The sequence below is a fragment of the Pectinophora gossypiella genome, chromosome Z (assembly GCF_024362695.1).
Source record: "Pectinophora gossypiella chromosome Z, ilPecGoss1.1, whole genome shotgun sequence".
In the NCBI taxonomy this organism is placed as follows: domain Eukaryota; kingdom Metazoa; phylum Arthropoda; class Insecta; order Lepidoptera; family Gelechiidae; genus Pectinophora; species Pectinophora gossypiella.
In genome coordinates this window covers 6461097-6477588 of record NC_065433.1, presented here as the reverse complement: position 1 = coordinate 6477588, position 16492 = coordinate 6461097, and the positions used below count along the sequence as shown (strand labels likewise).

The 16492-nt window shown below is 36.2% G+C and overlaps 1 protein-coding gene and 2 long non-coding RNA genes across 8 annotated transcripts in view; 2 read left to right on the top strand and 1 right to left on the bottom strand.

The window, feature by feature from the left end:
• Positions 1 to 55: 55 nt before the first annotated feature.
• Positions 56 to 2110, bottom strand: LOC126380182 (uncharacterized). The gene is made up of 3 exons (XR_007568442.1): positions 1180 to 2110; positions 672 to 794; positions 56 to 245 (listed from the first exon to the last, which is right to left on the bottom strand). It is a non-coding gene; the product is annotated as an uncharacterized LOC126380182 (long non-coding RNA).
• Positions 2111 to 7624: 5514 nt separating this feature from the next.
• LOC126380189 (uncharacterized) lies at positions 7625 to 9039 on the top strand. The gene is made up of 3 exons (XR_007568449.1): positions 7625 to 8043; positions 8676 to 8715; positions 8884 to 9039. It is a non-coding gene; the product is annotated as an uncharacterized LOC126380189 (long non-coding RNA).
• A 1816-nt stretch (positions 9040 to 10855) lies between these two features.
• Positions 10856 to 16492, top strand: part of LOC126380063 (GRB10-interacting GYF protein 2) — a 49830-nt gene continuing 44193 nt past the window's right edge. For 3 of the 6 annotated variants that reach the window (XM_050029255.1, XM_050029253.1, XM_050029250.1), the window contains exons 1-2: positions 12217 to 12444; positions 12589 to 12853. In XM_050029255.1, coding sequence (XP_049885212.1) covers positions 12633 to 12853 — 221 coding nt within the window. In that variant the 5' untranslated portion in view covers positions 12217 to 12444; positions 12589 to 12632. Of the gene's footprint in view, positions 10976 to 11016; positions 11157 to 12215; positions 12445 to 12588; positions 12854 to 16492 lie in introns of those variants that run through there. The other 3 variants (XM_050029251.1, XM_050029252.1, XM_050029254.1) reach the window with 3 other exon arrangements.

Here is a 16492-nt window from a genome sequence, read left to right as displayed (position 1 = left end):
TATTTATAACATCAAAACTTGCACAGAAAAAAAATATTTATATTTGTGATGGGTTGCTTATCTGTCACCAGTCTGGTCATTATGTCCATCACAAGAGGCTGCAGTTGGTCTTCTTGGTAGTGCTCGGCTCAGTCCATCCTGTTATGGTGGTGTGACTATGTATGTATGTACAGCACCACAATGGTAGGTATGTATGTAAGTATTTTTTTATACTCCTGGGTTCTTCTTTCTTTATTCGTCACCATCTAAAACAAGTATAATGCTTAGATAATTATTCTAATAAGAAACAAACATAAATAGCCTATTTATTACGTCCCACTGCTGGGCATAGGCATCCCTTAAATCAACTGGAGGGGGTATGAAGCATACTATATGCTGCTTGACTGCAGATTAGTGACGGTGTTTGGGCTAAATAGCCCGGGAATAACTGCTTGACGTGCCTTCTGAAGCACAGTATCATCAGACTTCTTTAGACAATTGGATGATTCAAGCCTGCAGTTTCCTATCCATACAAAGGACCTTGACAGCCTCAAAGTGATTTTGACTATGTCCCCATCGGGTATCAAACACGGATCTCCAGATTGTGAGCTATGGTTAGAGAACCATTAGACCAAGGAGGCTGTTACTCATAGGTAGACAGATTTGCATTCATATTTAATGTACTTACATACCTGAGAGAACATTAGGGATTCATGTCACAGACGTCTTTTTTGTTATTGGTGGCTCATAATTACAATTCAGGATGCAGTGGCTATTAGGACTACTTGCAAATGTCAAAGTCAAAGATTTATCACCTGAAATAAAAAAGGATTAATTAGAATACATACATACATCAATTCATGCTTACATTTCCTAACGGGTTGGACAGAAACAAATATAATGATCAGAAGGATGTAAACAAAAAATGTGGGTTCCATCACATTCCCAGTACATTTAGCATGCCATGATATTCGTGGAAACTGAAATAAAGCAGTAAAGAGCTTGTAAAAGAAGTTTTTAGCCCACCTTTTGTTACTGCTAACTGGTGATTTTGTTTGGTTCACATCATAAAGTATTTTGAAATAATCTAAAGGAATAAACCAACAAGTAAGGTATCCAGTACCCAGAGCGCGTAGTAATTTGACTTGGTCAATAAACTGTTTGGTTGCTGCCATGTTATTTATACCTGATAACATTTACCTTGCTGTGGAGGCCTTCCTTCAGTGTACTTCTGTAGTTCCATTCCATAGATAGGTACATTACTTTTGTAGTAATTTTAAGTCCTTCAGGTCAAAAGGATAAGAAGAAGCAGGCAGTGCAGCCTGCACTGCGCGCCTGGTAGGAGTCATTACAGTTTTGACACACACAGAGCTAGGTATGTGTTGATGTTACACATTAATCGTTAATATCACTGGCACTGCATTGTTTCAAGCATCCACCACACGGTCCAGTTGAAAGTAGTGTTTAAGATTGACACAATTAGATTGTCCTCTTAGATAAATGTTTGGATTAACTTTGAAGATGATACTCATGCCAGAGACATCATCATACCAGCTAAGAGTCTTTTGTTTCGATGGGGCCTCCTCGCCGTCTTCTTTCTTTTACTGGTCTTCGACGGTAAACGACGTAAAACAAATATTTCTCGTTGATCCTTCTATTCGTATATTTAGAAGATTCTTTATCGCTATTTAAGCTATTTTGAGAGCGGCAAGGTCTTCCGAATGATCTGCAGGTGAAATCACAGTGGCCGGAATTCATAAAAAGCGCCCAAAAAGTTCCGAAAAACTGATTCATGTACTTAATTTTAAGAAGTTTAATTTTATCCGGCAAGTTTAGAAAACCGTATAAAATTAATTTAGAATAAGAGTTTAACGTCAAATTAATGTTCGCTAGAATAGCTTTTTATTTTTATTTTATTTATTTATTATTGTTTATTTAAGATAACAAGATCCATTTATTGTTAGTATTTGCTTAATTTTATTGTTAGTAGTAGTTTTTGTCGCCTAAACCTAAATTGCACTAAATTGAGTAATTTAGAAACGTCATTCCTAAATTTAAAATTAGGCGTCAACTAAAATGTGCCGCCAGAATACAAATCCAGTTTTTGACATTTAAACCGTAATCTTAGCTAATTTAAATTTAAGTGTGCCTGCCGGAATCGGCACCAATGAGGGGCTTTCCAGGCCACGGGTCCCTTGGTTTGATTCAAATATCAAGCTACATTTGTTTTTAAATAATTGTGTACTTGAACTATGAGAAAATATGTAAAATCACGTTAAATCTGTACAGCGCCATCTATATTTATTTTGGGGAACGTAGCCTGGAACCTCTGTCATTTGAGTTTAATATATACAAGAATAAAATATACAGATTCGAATGCATCGGACAGGCGGCGGGAGGTTCACAGGATTATAATACTCTGTGCTCAAAGGCTTTATTATTTGATTGGTGATATTGGTTATCTCTGTTTTGTGTATAAATGTTAGACAGATCCATGAATCATACGCAAGTTCCCTACAGTAAGAGCGTTTGCGCACCAGTGATGTGACGTTTTTGTTGTGTTCTTACAACGGGAACATTCCCACTCTGGGAACATTCTCGGGAACGGCACCTCACTGTTTCGCACTACATCCGATTCTTTTCCGATTCGAATACCGAATATAAACTCACGTCTATTTCCCACCGGGCTAAGTAGAGACTATGGAATTCCAGTGCATTTCCGATCCGAGTCCGAGAATAACGATCGATAGTAATTCTTATAGATATTGGATGACGGATGTGGTGCGTATAGTATAGAGATCTTTATACATATATAGCAGGTAGACATTAGTGTTGCCGAAAAATCGATAGTTTTACTATCGATAGTAAACAGCCAAAATCATCTACCCAATCGATAGGCCTATCGATAGTATCGATACTATCGATAGTATCGATAGCTCTTTTTTGACGATACTATTGATAAGCAACGATAGTATCGATACTATCGATAGTATCGATAGTTAAAAGATAAAAAACTATCGATAGTATCGATACTATCGATAGTATCGATAGTTGAAAAACAAAAAACTATCAATACTATCGATACTATCGATAGTATCGCTCTTCGATATTGCGCAAGCTATCGATACTATCGATAGTATCGATACTATCGATAGTTTTGTACGATCGATAGTGACCTTAATTTCGATAGTATTGAATGTAGCATTGTGTGGAACAATTCACACCATTTAAAGCTCGTATTTAATATATTTTATATTACGTGGGTGTTTTTGCAGTGGATATTTGGTTTTGAAGTAGGCAATTCTCTAAACTTAAAAAAACACTGTTAAGTGGAGTGGATAGGATTTTTTTTACAATACTATCGAAATTAAGGTCACTATCGATCATACAAAACTATCGATAGTATCGATACTATCGATAGTATCGATAGCTTGCGCAATATCGAAGAGCGATAGTATCGATAGTATTGATAGTTTTTTGTTTTTCAACTATCGATACTATCGATAGTATCGATACTATCGATAGTTTTTCATCTTTTAACTATCGATACTATCGATAGTATCGATACTATCGATTAATTATCGATACTATCGTTTTTTGGTAAACTATCGATAGTTCGATCGAAAACTATCGATAGGGCACTATCGAGCGGCAACACTAGTAGACATATATAGCTTAACTATATAGTTAAGCAAAGCAATCTACCTGCTACTTTGGGAAATCTATAGGTGCGTCTATGAAGTTACCCCAAACAAATAGTTCTACAACCACTTTGGATCCAGCTTGCGCACTACATCTCTATCCAATATCTCACAGTAATGAGGGACTTTCTAGGGGCTACGTTTCTCAAAAACATAGATGGCGCTGTACAGATTTTCCTTCCTTTCTAATTCAAGGACGAATTTCATAGATAACGTACGAGTACATGCATCTTTTATCTTTGTTTTTGGGTATAAATGATGACCCTTTTCTGATCAAAATAAAGAGGAGTAATATAGGTATTATAGCAACATAATTCTATATACATAATGTGATCCAAATATCAAGCTACAATTATTTTTATATATTATATGCTTCTGCTTAGGATTCAGATTCGATGTAGGTAGTGCGTGCGGACGCCCTAAGATTTAGCCCACAGACCAAGTAGAGAGAGATGCTACGCATCAGACAGAAATGTTCCATAGTAAAAATTGCTCTATGGAAACTGCTCTTATAGAACACGACAGTTCTTTTTTTAATTGAATTATTTGCCTTGGAAGTTAGTAGCTTTGGGTGGTAGCAATTTTAGTCTTTTTAAGCCTTAGTCGCCTCTCCTTTTCCTTTTGTGATAAAATGTAATTATTTTCATTTGGAATGGGAATTTGAAATGAAATAGGTAGTGCTATTTATTAATTATTTTATTTCTTAATGGATTGTTTTCTGGATCTCATGTACTCAGAGTAAATTCTTGCACAAATTGACGTCAGAGATTTTTCGTGGCAATCACACGCCTTTTTCGTCTAGGGCCTCGAGGAATGGAGTAAATGGGTGCATCTGAAATAAAACACAAAAAAATAACCTCACAACAGCTCTAAATTGACAGAAACAAATAAACATCCTACTACGCCACATACTTAGTTCATTCTGTCGAGGGCATTTCTTTTTTGTGTTCTAACTGTAGAAAAATTTGAAAAGTAAAACAATATCAAAATAATTGTCTGTAACTGGATATTTGTGTATATCATACATATTAAATAAATTGATATCACATTTTGATGTGTAAACTTACCACTTTCGATTCTTGTATGTTTCTCTGGAACTAACTTTGCTGTAGGAATGGTCTTCATGCAGTCTCCTCTTGCAATAATTGTGCTCATGAGAAACAATTTCTAAAAAGTAATAAATGTTTCAGTGAGTTGCATTCTCAGACTTCTGCCACTGTTCTTTTCACTAGCAACTGTCCCAAACAGACCAACTTATCTGAGCAGAACAACAAACAGAGCATCAATTGTTAATAAAATAGCCACTTAATAATAAATAATATGATACATTATTTTAAATACCTCTATGGGTACTTACTGGATCCATCGGCGTCGTGGTGTAAGTCAGTAGTGATCTCTTCAGCACTACATAATGTTGGATAGGCGTCGACACGAAGGCGGGATCTCACGCGTGGCAATGAGAAAAACCTTTTCTGCTTTCGTAAGTTCAGGACATTTTGCAATTTTTCAGAACCAATACATTCTACCCATTTTTGGAGCTCTATCTCAGATTTTGGAAATCTATAAAAATTTGCATCTTTTCGTCTACTATCACAACTCACAACACTACATTTATGGTGAAAGTTAGATAATACAGCTACAAAATTGGGAGGATAAGTTACGGAATTAAATGTTGTGGAGTAGTGTTGCCACTCGATAGTGCCTTATCGATAGTTTTCGATCAAACTATCGATAGTTTACCAAAAAACGATAATATCGATAATTAATCGATAGTATCGACTCTATCGATAGTATCGATTTCTATTTTTAGCGATACTATTGATAAGTAACGATACTATCGATAGTATCGATACTATCAATAGTTAAAAAACGAAAAACTAAAAAAAAAAAAACTCTAAAAGAGCTATCGATACTATCGACAGTATTGATACTATCGATAGGCCTATCGGTTGGGTAGATGATTTTGGCTGTTTGACTATCGATAGTAAAACTATCGATTTTTCGGCAACACTATTGTGGAGGAACTTTGAAAATGTCATATCGAACAAGATGGCGACTGGTCTTTGCCTCAGAACAATAACTAAAGCATAGAAGGAAGGCTAAAATAAGAATTCAGAAACTATAAACCGGCTCTCTTCTAGCTTACGACACAAACTATGAGTGAGAAAAGGACAAATGATTCGCTCTTTGCTTCATTTTTTCCGAGGTTGTCACAAGTTATCACAACATGAAATGTCATTTGGACCTATTGGACTCATTTTAACTCTGCCAAATACATAGTAACATAACATAAGAAGATTTTACTTATATTTACCGAACTATTTGACACGGTCGCGTGAACTTTGTTTACGAGTGTCTTGTGTTCAGATTGTTTTAAGTGATAATTTAACAATATTTTTCCAAATAAATGGAAAGAAACATTTATTTATATCAAATAATTGAGTGTCTCGACTTTGTGACATTATGTTTTGTGTGGTATGGGGCTGCAGCTCACATTCAGGAAGAAAAGAAAATAGCCAACAACTTCTGTCGTTTCATCGGTAAGTTTTTTGTAATTTTCTAGTGAAATGTGAACTGTTGAACAATTTTAGGAAAGTAATATGTTTTGCTGAATAGATTTGCAGCATAAAATACATATTTGAGATATCCATTATATTATACGTTTCATCGATGAATACGGAATTGATTTGAGGTTATGTTGATTGTCCATAGTGATGTACTAAAATTATCGATACTTTTAATTTTTAGATTTCCTGTAGACGATAACAAAGAGAAAGAATGGATAATTCGCATTAATAGACGAAATTGGATTCCAAATAAGTACAGCCGTATTTGCTCGAAACATTTTACTGCGGATTCATTTATGTGTGTTCCTAATTCGAAGTGGAGACTTCTTCGAGACGATGCTATTCCTACATTGAACATTATAGATCAGACAGATGAAATAGTAATTACGGCCGAGCACCACACACCCGAAGTCTCGACGGCAAAAGGGACAAAATTGTGGGTCCGCGTTAAATTCCCATATTTCGCCAGTTTTTGGCTAGCGGCCCACTCGGCAGCCGGCCCTGCGGTTCGAGTAGTACGGGGCAGGTGCGTTGCTGCAAACCTGCAAGCGCAGGTCGCGTCCCACAATAAAGCACGCCCCCTCTCCTAGGGTATGAGCGTGAGCCCATTGGGCCTCTTACCGTCTGTGCGGCTTAGACCCGGCGGTTCCAATTTGCACGGCACGTCGATCAACACCAGTGCACGGCGGATGACATCATAAATAAATTCGAATATTACAAAATACTTACCGATGAAACGATAACAGTTGGCTATTTTCTTTCCTTCCTGAATGTGAGCTGCAGCTCCAAACTAATATAAACCAGACAATATAATCCAAAAATGGTTAGATACTTACCTATCAGAGACAGAGTCTCCTTTCATCAAGAAGAAGATAATTGCGTCCTACAAAAAGAAATCTTATAAAAAAATTTATCGACATTAGTTGTAAGTAAATTTAATTTTATCGACATATTACTAAAGTGAAACCCAACACTAGGCAATGAAAAACTTGTGACAACCTACGAAATTACGAAACAATTTTTTTATATGCGTCTTTGTCTAACATTACGCCGGTTCCATAAGATAAAGTAGAGCAGAATTATAGAGTTCTGTTGCTATTTTAGCCTTCCTTCTATGCTTTAGTTATTGTTCTGAGGTCTTTGCACTCTGGCATGGCAGGAAATAGGAAAGAAGTATGAAGGAGGGGCGGGGTGAAACTGTCATCTTCTATAAGAGCTACCATAGACATAATGCGAGAATGATATGTATGAAGATAACCGCCCATATGATCGGAGCGGTGTTGCTCTATGGTTAAAACGTCATTGATTCATTTTTTTTTTGTTTTGGTTTTCCCCTCAGAACAATAACTAAAGCATAGAAGGAAGGCTAAAATAAGAATTCAGAAACTATAAACCGGCTCTCTTCTAGCTTACGACACAAACTATGAGTGAGAAAAGGACAAATGATTCGCTCTTTGCTTCATTTTTTCCGAGGTTGTCACAACATGAAATGTCATTTGGACCTATTGGACTCATTTTAACTCGGCCAAATACATAGTAACATACATAAGAAGATTTTACTTATATTTACCGAACTATTTGACACGGTCGCGTCAACTGTGTTTACGAGTGTCTTGTGTTCAGATTGTTTTAAGTGATAATTTAACAATATTTTTCCAAATAAATGGAAAGAAACTTTTATTTATATCAAATAATTGAGTGTCTCGACTGTGTGACATTATGTCTTGTGTGGTATGGGGCTGCAGCTCACATTCAGGAAGAAAAGAAAATAGCCAACAACTTCTGTCGTTTCATCGGTAAGTTTTTTGTAATTTTCTAGTGAAATGTGAACTGCTGAACAATTTTAGGAAAGTAATATGTTTTGCTGAATAGATTTGTAGCATAAAATATTTGAGATATCCATTATATTATACGTTTCATCGATGAATACGGAATTGATTTGAGGTTATGTTGATTGTCCATAGTGATGTACTAAAATTATCGATACTTTTAATTTTTAGATTTCCTGTAGACGATAACAAAGAGAAAGAATGGATAATTCGCATTAATAGACGAAATTGGATTCCAAATAAGTACAGCCGTATTTGCTCGAAACATTTTACTGCGGATTCATTTATGTGTGTTCCTAATTCAAAGTGGAGGCGTCTTCGAGACGATGCTATTCCTACATTGAACATTATAGATCAGACAGATGAAATGGTGTTTAAATTTAAATTTCAGCCTAGCCTGCATCATCTCACTGCTGGATAGATAGATAAGATATTTGTATCATGTTATCACAACACGTTTATACTATCTATCATTCAACTACATATTATTATGTACTTAATAAACTTAGTATATACTAAGTCTGTAGTTGTTTTATGTCTAAACAATTATGAGTTGTACACGTTTTATATAAGTAAATTATTATTATCTTTGATTTCAGATATTAAATCCAAAAGTGTCGACTGGATTTACATGAAAAGGTATATCAAATAATTTTCTTTTTTTATATTTTTAACATGATATACATATATAGAGTGTATAATTCAACCAGCTGCACAATGCACTTAAATCAGATATATTTTACTTTTATTTTTATAGATTATTTTGTACATATACTATTTTAACATTATTATTAAACTTTATTTCAGTCAGTTCAAGAAGACGAGATGAAAAATTTAAAAGAAAAGCTGAACAAGTCCCGCCTCAAGATCAAACGACTTAATGAAAAAAAAAACAATGTGACAGGGTGTCACAAAGACAGTTTCTAAGCAAATTGACACTGTTTAGAAATTAATAAATTTGTATTTATTGTAAATATAATGTACGTAATTAATAACGTGTGAAATAAATACTTGCTAATGAAAATGAACAGATTTACGATCTAATTTATATTTCATTTTACCTCCTGTTCTTATTTACTCCTACTCAAACACTCCAGGTTGATACGAACTGCGCCCAATAAAGAATGTAATGAATGTTATAGATTTGTGTAAGCGACTTAGATAAATCTTGACTAAACCTTCCTTTACAAATACAAATATACTTTATTGCACACAACATACAATACTTACAAGTTTTACACGAAAGATACAGTACACCACCTACCTACCTTTTACTTTCCCTTTCTGTTCTCTTATGAATACTTGTATGCCGTATTTTTTTAAGTATAATGCTATATCTAGTAGGTACGAGTATGGTAATCCTAGTATTGAAACAGCTTGTAGCCCTAGTAAAGACCGCCATTTTATGTTTACAGAGTGGCACGTTTTTTCTGTAGATATTTCCAGTCCATACTCTTTTCTATGTCTATGGCGTGACCCCATCGGGCCTCTTACCGTCTGTGCGGCTTAGACCCGGCGGCGGCGGTTCCAATTTGCACGGCACGTCGATCGACACCAGTGCACGGCGGATGACATCATAAATAAATTCGAATATTACAAAATACTTACCGATGAAACGATAACAGTTGGCTATTTTCTTTCCTTCCTGAATGTGAGCTGCAGCTCCAAACTAATATAAACCAGACAATGGCCCCGATTCCTGCAGACATCTCTTAATTTTACTTTAAGTTATACCTGTCATTTTCTTATCCGCCGAAAAGGAAAGGGACGGATGATTGACAGCTCTTAATTTTAGGAAGAATGAGTAAATAAATGAATAACCCGGGCGAATTTTTAGACGGTTGTTTTAGATTTGTGCTTAAAATTGACGTGTGTTCCATAAATTTTATGCTTGTCGATTACCCGTCCCTTTCCTTTTCGGCGGATAAGAAAATGACAGATATAACTTAAAATAAAATTAGATGGTATTTACAGGAATTAGCACCATTATAATCCAAAAATGGTTAGATACTTACCTATCAGAGACAGAGTCTCCTTTCATCAAGAAGAAGATAATTGCATCCTACAAAAAGAAATCTTGTAAAAAAAATTTATCGACATTAATTGTAAGTAAATTTAATTTTATCGACATATTACTAAAGTGAAACCCAACACTAGGCAATGAAAAACTTGTGACAACCTACGAAATTACGAAACAATTTTTGTATATGCGTCTTTGTCTAACATTACGCCGGTTCCGTAAGATAAAGTAGAGCAGAATTATAGAGTTCTGTTGCTATTTTAGCCTTCCTTCTATGCTTTAGTTATTGTTCTGAGGTTTTCCCCGAAGGGTAAGGCAAAGGGAACTATGCCCATACAGCCATGTCTGACGTATTTTTTTTTCTTGATGATTAATGAAATGATGAAAGGTGATGATGATGAAACCTAAGCCCCCACCCTCGGAGTAGACTCCTACTCCGAACCCCAAACGAATTAACTCAAAAGTCCGCATAAACTTTTGAGTTATGAAGCGGCTTCCTGACACGAAGCGAAAATAGGCAGATACACTTTGTTTATTGAATACTCCAATATAATAACACTCGCGAATGTCTTCCGACTAACTTAATGCGATCATTAACCACAAAACACCACTTCGTATTAATTATTTAGATTACTCAATGAAGAAAGCAACTGTCCCGTTCCCGATTCCCGCCAAAAAGCCCGTCATTGATTCAATCGATTGACAGTCTACTGGGTACCTAGTACCTACCTAAAAAAAAAAAAATGTCTATGCGTGGTCCGCTCGTTCGCAACGCAACACGCAAGTTTCTTCCTTCACTCACAATTTCACATTGGTCGGCCATATTGCTTTGTCTCCTTGCCGTGCGTGCGTTTGATATTGAAGCACATCAGCCCATAGGTAATTATGATCTAATCGCATACTATAAATAGTTTTATTCAGATAGATGATATCTGTTTAGCAGCGGAGAAATCTCGGTGACATTTCCACGTGTGAAAACTAATCATTCTTTTGAGTTTACTTATTGCCACCTTGACTCTTGGATTATCTGTTTCAATCTGGTGGAATCAAATCTCACGAGGTATCACTTGTTTATTGCTTAGTGTTTGTTGCGCCACCCTTCTTTTTATAACGCGCGTTAACAGTAAGTGCATACTACATGTAATCCGCGATTAATAACCAACAACACAAATATCGGGCCACGGCTACAATAAGCAACCAAATGCAATATTATTCTTTGTCCTATAATCTAGTTCTGTTCTATAAGTGATTCAGTTCACGTCATAGCGGATATGTTGTAAATGTAATACGAAAACGTTGGTAATAATTCATAAGTTATATTTAATATATTTTTTTGCCTTTTATGTGGGTATACATTAATAATAATGTAACGGTTGCATATCTATGTACAAATACCTACTGACATACAGAAGAGTTTTTAAATAGTTTACAAGTCCTATTTATGTGATAGATTAGTACCTACTTATGTCTAAAACAAGTATTAGTACATTGACTGAAACAAGATTTGTTGGAGAACACTGTTTAAAAACAACAACATCATAATATAGAATGCAGTGTAACTTATTTAGTTACGTAGTGTAACTTATAAACAAAAATTGTGAACCTGACATTTTAACACTAATCATGGAACAGTCAATACAGTTCTCCATATTAACCTGCATGGCTCATATATTTATTTATTTATTCCTGAATAAGTTTATATTAGGTACCTACTTTATTGTTAAATATACTGCGCACGCGATTTTTTTATGAATGTGTCTTATTCTATAAGAGTGCTTATGGCTTGTAAGTAGATACACAGTGCATTTACTGAACTACACAGGGATATCTGCTAAGATGCGTTATACCTCATTGTGGTAGTACATCCATACATATCAGTAGTTGTTATTATTACACTGAAGATGTTGGTACTCAACAACACAATAAGAGTGACTACAATGCCAACTTTTGTAGCGTGCCTTCCTCTTTTGTGATTGCAAATACAATAAACATCCTCTTCTGATGTACCTACCTACTTAGTTATTTTAATTTTCATTGTACAAAAGGGTTTCTATTTACAGAAATCAATACTTACATAGTTGTTGCATTATCCATGTCTTAGTTAGTTCAATAATAAGTCTGACACTACGGCTGGTGAGGTCAGGCAACATCCTTACAACCATGATTATTTCAAAAACATGTGTTATGTCTTCATTTGCTGCGTGAAGATAGGTTAACAAAGCAAATGGTGATATGTAATATTTTCAGTATATGTGTGTAAATCAATACAAATATAATATGAGCATCTATGTATATGTATTTTGTCTATTATGCTTTGCGAAATTGGATCTATATTCTGTAAAAAAAAGGTAGGAAATCTATGATTATTATGCAAAGTTAAGCTCAGCAATGAAAAAATATTGCAATATAATTTTATTTTTGCTCTTTTTGTGTAGATACTAGTAGATAACGATAGAATATTCTGTTAAATTAGATATTTCTTTTGTTTTCAGCCTTTTGAACTTTCCTTGTTTCTCCACCAAGTTAACCAGCAAAAATGGGCGATCGGAATAATCCTATTAAATTCGGCCCGGAATGGCTCCGCAACTTGGCACGCGAGCGCAGCGCCGGCAGCTCTGCGGCTACCAGTCAGAATGCTACCTCCACGTCAGCCAGTGCCTCGGCGACTGGGCCAGGGCCATCCGGAGGAGCCACCAACACATCTAGTTCTAACGCAAATACAAATAATCCTTCAAAAATTCAACTGGCTAAACTCAGGTGATTGGCTACTAATAATGTTCGGTGGATCTTAAACAGTTTGTAATACGAGGGGTGTTCAATAAATATTGGGATTGATTATGATATTAGGTACATATGAGTTAATTATATTTTCTAGCACATTACTTTTCAATAGTGTATCTAAGGTATATACAAAAAATATTAAAATTTATTTATAAAAATGCCTATGTCTTGATCTTCTAAAGAAAAATGTACTGCGGCGACCATGGTTTTTGGCGATACGAATATTGTTTCAGCTTCGGAAATAGATTAACATAACTAGGGGTAAGCTCTGGTGGCTCGAGGTAGGTGCTCGAGGATCTCAAAGCCAGCCCCTTGGATAGCAGCCATGGTAACTGGGGAGTTGTACGCAGGCGCAATGTCTATGTGGAATAAAAGCAAGTTTCCTCTCCGATTTTCACGGATTTCATGGCACAATTGTTTATGTGCTTTGCATATAGTGATCCCGTAATAGTAGCTTTATGACAAAGGTATTACATCATTACTAAGGTCCCTTGTCCCTTGACTGTCCCAGAAAAGAGAGCTCCCATTTGGCCGGAGGTAGGAGGTAGATTTCCCCTTGAATTGCTTAGGAGTTATGGGTTGTTGTTATCACTCGTGTATTGTAAATACTTATGAATCGAGCTAAAAAAGGCAGCATTCTGGGTGCTCAACGTGCAGATACTTTTTTCATCCTTAACCCTTAAAGTAACATGCTATGAGTTCTAACCTACTGCAATCTTTATTTATTCGGCAATAAAATGAACCGTAACATGATGGTGTGCCAATACATTATTTTTTAACTCTTGACCATTACTTCAGTCACTAGGTCACAGACAATTTTCCATGCTTAATTACAGACATGTGTCTACACTCAGCGGGATCCCCTGTCTGGGAGACATAAGAGTGATGCAGAGAATTAGATCTGAATTTGTTCTACTGAATTATCCTGAAAACAGAATTTGTTCCGTTAAAAAAACGGAAATACAAAGTTTTCTAACCGACCTCCAGCCAGCGGGATATTTCCCAAAGTTAAGTCTGATGAAGTATAAATTGGTATTAACTTTTAGATCTGTATTTATTCTGTTCAACAAAACAAAAAAAATACTTCTGACGTCCTTACTTCGGCTACAATCAAGCTGCAATGAAACCTCCAGTCAGCGGACTTTTTCTCTCACAGCTTCAATTTGTACCTGATACATAGTTTTTTTTTTATATTCTACCCACATAATATCTTTCAAATTCTATACTTCTTAATTTAAGCACTAGATGTACGAATAGGTAATTTAAGTGAAATTATAGTCGTAAATAGGTTAATTTTTATTATCTTAGTGTAAAAGTTACTAAAGAATGTCATTGAGAGAAAAAGTCCGCTGACTGGAGGTTTCATTGCAGCTTGATTGTAGCTGAAGTAAGAACGTCAGAAGTAGTTTTTTTGTTTTGTTGAACAGAATAAATACAGATCTAAAAGTTGAATACCAATTTATACTTCATCAGACTTAACTTTGGGAAATATCCCGCTGGCTGGAGGTCGGTTAGAAAACTTTGTATTTCCGTTTTTTTAATGGAACAAATTCTGTTTTCAGGATAATTCAGTAGAACAAATTCAGATCTAATTCTCTGCATCACTCTTATGTCTCCCAGACAGGGGATCCCGCTGAGTGTAGACACATATTACAGACTCAAACTTTTAATAGTAGAACACTATTATTATTATATTATATATAGATTTATTTTTTCCACATTAAAAATTACAACCACAAGTATTTTATTACCGTGCCAACATCAATTTGAAGTACTAAACAAATGACTGCTATTTAAGGAACAATATCATCATCAGCCCATTAACGTCCCCACTGCTGGGGCACGGGCCTTCCCTATGGATGGATAGGGAGATCGTCCCTTAAACCACCACGCGGGCCCAGTGCGGATTGGTGCTTATTAACGACTGCTAGTGCAGCCGAGACCAACGGCTTAACGTGCCTTCCGAAGCACGGAGGAGCTCGAGGTGAAAACTTTTTTTTTGTGGTCACCCATCCTATGTCCGGCCTTTGCGAAAGTTGCTTAACTTTAACAATCGCAGACCGAGTGCGTTTAACGCTGCGCCACCGAGCTCCTCCAGAATATCTTTGTAATATCTCTGTGTTGGAGGTTTTTGCGGTTCCCTAAACTTTATAAATCAATAACTTGTTATTGACAAATAGTCGAGATCTTCCCAAGAGCCATTCTAGTGATCTGTACCGGTGATTTAGTTCATCTCGCTTATTTTGGATGTGTGTCTTCCATGTTTGTTTGCGATCTAAGTGGAAGCCAAGATACTTGACACATATGTGTGGGGTAGTTCTTCATCTCCTAGCTTCCCAGTTTTCATTTCGCAAGGTGAAGGTTACTTGGTGGGATTTGGTTGCACTGGCCTTTTCCCTCCATTTCTTCATCCAGGTATGTATCTTATCAAGATCTTTCTGAATTATATTCGAAGCTGTGGCTGGGCTGGTGTCAGATGCCAGTATTGCCGTATCGTCAGCGAATGTTGCGGTCGCGACGTCTTTCGAGTCTGGCACATCGCTTGTGTACATTAAATACAATGGAAGGGCCAAGAACTGATCCCTGAGGGACTCCAGCCTTGATGTCGTAGTAGTTTGACGTCGCATCGTTAATTTTGACAAAGAAAACGCGGTCTTTGATGTAGGACTTTAGAAGCATGAACGTGTTATGCGGGAGACATATTTTTAGTTTGAATAGTAGGCCTTTTTAGTTTGAAAAGTCTGGCGACTTTGTCAAACGCTTGTTGTACATCTAGAAAGACACCACAGCAGTATTTTTTTGTTTCCAAAGCGTTTCTTACGTGATTACAAACTCTATGAACTTGTTCCACTGTTGAATGTTTACTTCGAAATCCAAATTGATGTTTGGGTATGACGATGCTTTCATTTAGGTAGGTATTTAAGCGAGTGGATATATTTTTTTCTAGAATTTTGGATAGTACCGTTAGCAAAATAGGCCTATATGATGAAGTGAGATGTTGTGGTTTTCCTGGTTTCGGGACCCATTTTTATTTATGACCCCTTCCAGACGCTGAGGTAGTAACCAAGTTCAAGCTGAAGTTCTCGTAATACTTCAACGGTAATAATGTCAACTCCCGGGGCCTTTTTCAGTTCTGATTTTTGAATGGTGCGGCATACTTCTCCAGGTGTACATAGAATAGGTGGACTTAGCTGAAGGTCGATTGTACATCGGCATCAGTTTCCATCATGCCCACATCGTCGTTCGGTGTGAATACACCACTTAGAAAGTTTGCATAAGCTTCCGCGCTGTCCTCATCTGTCTTGGCCCACAATCCGTTTTCTAATTTTAAAGGATGTTTGGCTGTCTGTGGTTGTTGGTATGATTTGGTAATTTTCCATAACGAATATTCGCTTTTGCCTGGAGCTGATGGCGTTAAGTTTTCTAAGTGGAGCTGTAGAGTATCGTTTTCAACTTGAACCAGAAATTGTTTCAGTTCTTTTATTTTAAATCTTTTACTCCACAGATGTTTGGTCCTACTTGGGTAATGTTTTTAAACAACAATATAGCTTTTTATGCACTTATTTTTAATTTAACTTAGAGAGCACTTCTGCTTCCATTGACATTTGACAGCAG